The sequence below is a fragment of the Durio zibethinus genome, chromosome 17 (genome assembly GCF_047325235.1).
Source record: "Durio zibethinus cultivar Kanyao isolate XHJ-2024 chromosome 17, ASM4732523v1, whole genome shotgun sequence".
In the NCBI taxonomy this organism is placed as follows: domain Eukaryota; kingdom Viridiplantae; phylum Streptophyta; class Magnoliopsida; order Malvales; family Malvaceae; genus Durio; species Durio zibethinus.
In genome coordinates, this window is record NC_143178.1 from 21,565,238 (window position 1) to 21,571,770 (window position 6,533).

At 30.0% G+C, this 6,533-nt stretch overlaps 1 protein-coding gene across 1 annotated transcript; it reads left to right on the forward strand.

Moving 5' to 3' along the window:
* Positions 1 to 4,798: 4,798 nt before the first annotated feature.
* Positions 4,799 to 5,818, forward strand: LOC111274919 ((+)-cis,trans-nepetalactol synthase NEPS2-like). Its single transcript, XM_089745829.1, has one exon. The coding sequence runs from the start codon at positions 4,843 to 4,845 to the stop codon at positions 5,626 to 5,628; it is 786 nt and encodes a 261-aa protein (XP_089601955.1). The 5' UTR covers positions 4,799 to 4,842; the 3' UTR covers positions 5,629 to 5,818.
* Positions 5,819 to 6,533: the final 715 nt, after the last annotated feature.

Genomic DNA, 6,533 nt, shown 5'->3' on the forward strand with positions numbered 1-6,533 from the left:
TGGGATCCATGAAAACTTTTTGAAAGAAATATGTCTTAGAGCAAATATCTCGATGCAGAATTGTATAATATGACTAATGTAAAAAAGAAAAAGAAAAAGAAACAAATTTGAGTTAGTGTGAGGTTTAAGAAAAAAACCTTTTTTTATTTTTTTTTGTTTTGAGATTTTTTTGTTTGTTTTGTTTTGTTTTGTATTATACACAACTTTTATTCTTAGGTATTTCCTACAAGAAGGTGAACGAGGCTCTACCTAAGACTGGTTTTCTAAGCTTCTTACATGTTGGATTTGGATTGACACGTGTCTAAAAGTTTCCAAATTATTCCTCACTGTCGTCCACGTTGGACTAGTGAGGCACCCTAATCCTCACACATTACAGGCTATGAACGAAAATGGTTCAATTTGAGTGAAAGTATTTCGCTTGCCATTACGGAAGTTATCACCTCACGAGAGCATAGGTACTCTACTTCTTCCTATAAGAGACGGAGCTCAGGTATAGAGCTCAAGTATGAAATGCATCATGTCATCGTGTGCAAATATATCCTAATTTATTAAGAGTAAAAAAAAACTAATAAAAAATAAAGCATAAGAGGCATAGTAAAAGAAATGTGTGTGAATTTTTTTTTCTTTTTATTTTGTTTTATTTTTTTTACCTTTTTTATTGTTAAAAGGGAAAAATAAAAAAAATCTAAGAAATCGATTAGGACTATTTAAATCAAAATTTGAGGATAACACGTAATTAATTTTGGCCTAACTCTCAAATGGCATCCCTAGTGGAGTCATCAAATTGTTGTAACGATTTTGTGTCCGCTCGACGAATTTGAAAACAAAAATAAAAGAATGAAAAATGGAGTCGCCACCAATCCTTTTTGGCTAGGTGCGATTGGCCACCTATTAAAACATATCCTTTTAATGAAATCTTAAAATTAATTAAAATTTATTAAAATGATAATTTTAGGGTCTGCGTATCAGTCTGAGTTCGGGAGTCAATTACGCGTAGGAAAAGATTAGTATCCCCACAGTGCCCGTTTAAAAATGGTACCCCTTAACTACGTGTTATCATTTGATTTTGATTAGAAATAGTCTCATTCTTGATGTTTGGAAGAATAATTTTCTTGATTTTTTTATTTATTGGAAATTGGTTTGTTTTGTTTTATTTTATTTGAGAAAAATAAATTATAACATTTTTATCGATATAATTCTTAAAATTTTCAATACATTGGTAACATTAGAAGAACTCATCCTCACTTAGAGATTTCTTAGGCATCACTTCTCGGAATACTTTAAAATCTCATCCTTTGAGGTTCAAATTTACTTTTAGTAAAAAAATTATGTCGTGCATGCAATGCAGAATGTTACTATGTTGATGCACACATTTTATTCTCTTTTTTTTTAGAAATTTTATTAATATTCTTATTTAAAAGAAATGAAGAATAGAAGAATTTTTATTGTATTGAAGATTTTCTATAAATATTCCAATACACTAGTAATATTTAAGAAAAAAATCTTCTCACTTAAGGATTTCTTAAAACATTTTTACTCGAAATACTTTTAGAATCCTATCATCGAACAAAATGAGAAAAAAAGGAAATTTCGATATTATTATTAGTTAATTTTATTATTATTATTATTATTATTATTTTATAACTAAAAGAAAATTTTTATTGTATTGAAAATTTTTATATAAATACTCTAATATGCTAGTAGTATTTAAAAAAAATCTTCTTACCTAGAGATTTCGTAGGCATCACTACTCGAAATACCTTTGAATCTTATCGTCAGATAAAATTTTCCTTTTCTTGCATTTTTATTATTTTGGTATTATTATTAAGTTTATTTTTTTTATTTTTAAAGTTCATTTTAAAAATTAACAAAATTATAAAAAAAAATATTTCATCATTTAATCTAACAAATATAAATATTTTAATATGCATAAATATTAATAAAATAATAACAAAAATAAAAAAAATAATATTAAAAAAATTCAAAAAAAATTTTTTTTTTACCTGAACTGGACCAGTCAATAATTTAGTCAACGGGCGGTTCGGTTTGGCGTCAGTGGTTTGGTCACGTTTAGCTGTTCAGTTTCAGTTCAATCGGATCGATTAGAGGCTGTGAAGGAAACGGGTCATGGGTCGGGTGCACGGACCCCGGGTCAGGTCGCTGGTTAACGTGCGGATCATGGGTGTTTAAAACGACGTCATTTTGGGCGTTTATTGAAATGATGTTGTTTTGGCTATTGACAGCTTATATAAAAGCCCAAATTTTTTTCAATCATTTCCTTCTCTCTCCAGAAAAGAAAACCTTTCTTTTTTTTTTTTTTAGCCAAACACAAGTGGCCGACTAGTCACCGTCGTCGGTGATCGAAAAAACCAAAATTACCTAAAATGTTCTACTCAACCCCCTAAACACAGATCTAGCCTCCTTTTCATCAAAAATAGTCTCAAATTCTCCAGATCTGCTCTTAAAGTTTCGGTCAAACCTCTTTTTTTTTTATTCTCTCTTTTGTGTTTTTGAAATTGACTCTTTTTTTTTTCTTTGTGCAAGAAACTTCTCGGCGCTAGGTTCCTCCCTACAGGGAGGACTGTGTTAATTTTTTTTTTTTTAGGTAAAAAGCTTCTTTTTTTTTGCAACCTTTTTTGCAACATTTTCTTTTCTTGTTCGGTTAGGAGCTCTATTTATAGAGCTTCAACCGTACGTGTGCTTGAAGGAAAGGCACAGGGCTCGGCATGGAGTGTAAGCGCCAGCCCTATGCCTTATTATTTTTTTTTGTTTTATCCAACTAAGTGATGGTAGTGGTATGAGTAATAGGGTAAGGTGACCAAAGAAGTGTTGGATAAGGCATGGTGAGGGATTGGTGGTAGGATATAGTGACAGTGGTGCCTTGCAGTGGTGTCAGGGAAGGCACCACTGTCATCCCCCATTTTTTTTGGTTTTGTTTGTTTTTTTTTTTTTTTTTTTGGTATTTTGTATTTTAGTTTTTTTTATATTTTTTTATATTTTATATTTTTATTTAATTTTTATTATTATATTTAATAATAATATTATTATTATTTTATTTATTACTTTTTCTATGACCGAACAAATTTGATGGATAGAAATAATCTTACTCAAAAAATCTATTCTATTGATGTCCAGTTGACTGATTGAAAGTCCCATCAAAATTCCAACTACAGCTTTGAATCAAAAACAATCTAGGTACGTTAATTATAGTTATAAAGTATTTAATTTTAAAAAAAATTAATGATACATGAATTAACTTTGCAATCTACATCGCAAAAGAAGTAAGTTGGTTGAATAGTTTTTGTTCAATGTAATTTTTTGGTTTGCTTTGTTTATTAAGCCTTTTTTAATTTAATTATGGGAAGAAAAGCAATGAAGTTAGAATTCAATATTGTTAATTAAAATGATTATTGGATTGCTTTGGAACCATTGCTAAGTTGTTGTTCAATGACCCGACACGATGAGGGGTGCACCCTAGTTTTTATTTATTTTTATGAATTTATTAAAAAAATCTTTGACAAAGTTTTATTTTAATTGCTAATGAAATAACATATTTATACACAAGACACTTAATGCTTAATAAATAGTTAAACCTAAACAATATTAAATTATCAAATTTAATTGATTAATTTGATTTTGCCTAAATTTTAACAATTAGATTAGTTATAAAATTGAACTAATAAAAAAACTGAATACTACAAACAAAAAAATAATTTTTTATGACAAATTCTCTGATAATAAATTAGCTTATCTTTGTCTTTTTTTCATTTTTTTTAATTGTTTGGCATCTTTGTTCTTAGCTAGCATCATTTTCTAATTTTTGAAACTTTTTCTATTCATTGTACATGTACTTGTACATTCCGTGGAATAAATAAAGTTGATGTCTTTTAAAAAAAAATTGATGAAGATAGATTTCTTAATCCCTCGATCAAACTTTTTCTATTCATTGTACATGTACTTGTACATTCTGTGGAATAAATAAAGTTGATGTCTTCTAAAAAAAAAATTGATGAAGATAGATTTTTTAATCCCTCGAATCATACGTTTTATAAAAATGAGTAAAATATTTAAAAAAATTCCTATATTAATTTATTTTTATTTAAATAAATTATATATTTTTATTATATTCAAATAAATCATTATACCTTCCAAAAAAACAAAAAAACTGAATGCCACTGACGAGGATTTCTCTCCCATGATAAGCAGATTTTCGCACATGCATTGTCACCCATGCAAGGAAAAGTGGAAACGTAGCGGCTAATAGTCTAGATGCCCAAGTGTCTAGGCATTGGGTTGAGTGTCCTGAAATTATCGATGGGATTGTACTTTTAGAGATTCCTTTCTGATTAATAAATAAAAAAAAAAATTTAGTATTTTATTTGTATCATAAAAATTTATTTAGATATAAATTAAATGTTTAAAATTTATTTAAATATATAATTTAAAATTTTTATTTAATTTGTTAATAAAGTGTTAGATTTTTAATTTTAATAATTAAAATTTTAATTGTAATAATTTTAAATTTAAAAATAATAATTTAAATAATATAAAAATAATAAATTTCTATGTTTTCCAACCCTGAAAACATTTTGTTTCCAAACTATAAATTCAACAGTATCTGTATCTGATCTTTGTCTTTTTTCTTTTTTTAATTGTTTGGCATCTTTCAGGTCACGTTCCTAGCTTCCATATCATTTTTCTCATTTTGTTATTATTCTCTATTAAAAAAGAAAAAAGAAAAATGACATCGGAATATCTTTTGGGCTCTATGCCTTTATATATGGTGGTGCTCACCGCTTCTTTGCTTGCCATTGTGTTGCAAACCAAAGATTAATCCCCATAATGTCTAATAACAAGCTAGAAGGCAAAGTAGCCATCATCACTGGTGGAGCAAGCGGTATCGGCAAAGCCACCGCCTGTCTTTTTGCTGATCAGGGTGCCCGTATTGTGGTGATTGCTGACATCCAAGATGAACTAGGCCGGCAAGTAGCCGCATCAATTGGTTCCCAAAAGTGCAGCTACATTCACTGTGATGTTTCTGATGAAGAGCAAGTCGAAGCTATGGTGGAATGGACGGTCCAAAATTATGGGCAGCTTGACATCATGTTTAGCAACGCTGGGATAATTCGTTCCAAGAAATGCACCTCCAATCAAACCGTTCTTGATCTAGACCTCGCAGCTTTTGACCATGTATTCGAGGTCAACGTCCGTGGCATGGCTGCGTGTGTTAAACACGCGGCTCGTACCATGGTTGAGAAGCGTGTAAGAGGGAGTATCGTCTGCACGGCTAGTGTCGCTGCCAGCATTGGTGGCGATGAAGATACAGATTACTTCATGTCAAAGCATGCGGTGTTGGGATTGGTAAGGTCAGCGAGCAACCAGCTTGGAGTTCATGGGATTAGGGTAAACAGCGTGGCGCCACATGTGGTGGCAACCCCATTAGTGTGTTCCCTGCCGGGAATGGAAGCACAGGAAGCTGAGAAGTTTTTTGAGTCGCACGCTAAGTTGAAAGGGGTGGTTCTCAAAGAGAAGCATGTAGCTGATGCTGTATTGTTTCTAGCATCCCAGGATTCAGAGCTTGTCAGCGGACATGACTTGGTAGTGGATGCTGGATATCTTGGCAAATAATTAAATATCTGGTTTGGTGGATTGGCCATTATCCGATAAAAAAAAATGAAATAAAGTGCATTTGTGTAACCACTCTAGCCACTATGTGTGGCCCCGGCCTCTCCAGTCCACTTTTGTTGTTAATTGTACTGTGCTTTTATCTAACTTAATTATAAAAAATAAAGGAAGGGAATTTCCTTTTAAGATAAAATATTGGGGCCAAATATCTACTTCAGTCCATAAGTACAATGCTTTTAAATCAGACCGGAGATTGAATGATGAAAATTTTGGGTATCCCTTTTAATCGTTCCCATCAATTTATCCGATTGGTTTGATATTATTTAAGAGAAATACAATACAATTATTATAATGCACGTTAGCAGGAAAGCTGAGATTCTGATCATAAAATCGTTTTCTCCCTGAAAAACCATACTATGAAAGAATTCTTGTTCTCGATTTTCCTCTTTCACAGGTAGATCAGTTTCTCTAAACTTCTAATGCCAATCCATGGATTTGCTTACTGTATCTTCCAGATCATCTGGTGGCTAATTGCTAAGTCAATAACTAAATTGGTTGACATTTGTCAACCATTGGAAACCAACTACTAATATATACTAGTATACTATATTATAACTTGTGTCATACATGAAATAATTTTATTTATTTAATATGAATATATATATATATAAATTAGTTTTTTTTAAATTATATTCAAATCTTTAAAACTCATAACATATATAAATTTTATATATACTAACTTATCATTAAAAAATAAATTTTCTAAAAACAGCAAAAAAAATTATGTTTTTCTTTTAGATATTTTTGTTTATAATAATATTTATACACCTGTAAAATTATATCAAATAAAAATAAATTATATCTTTTTAAAATATATATATATTATTGAATGATAAATTAAATAATAA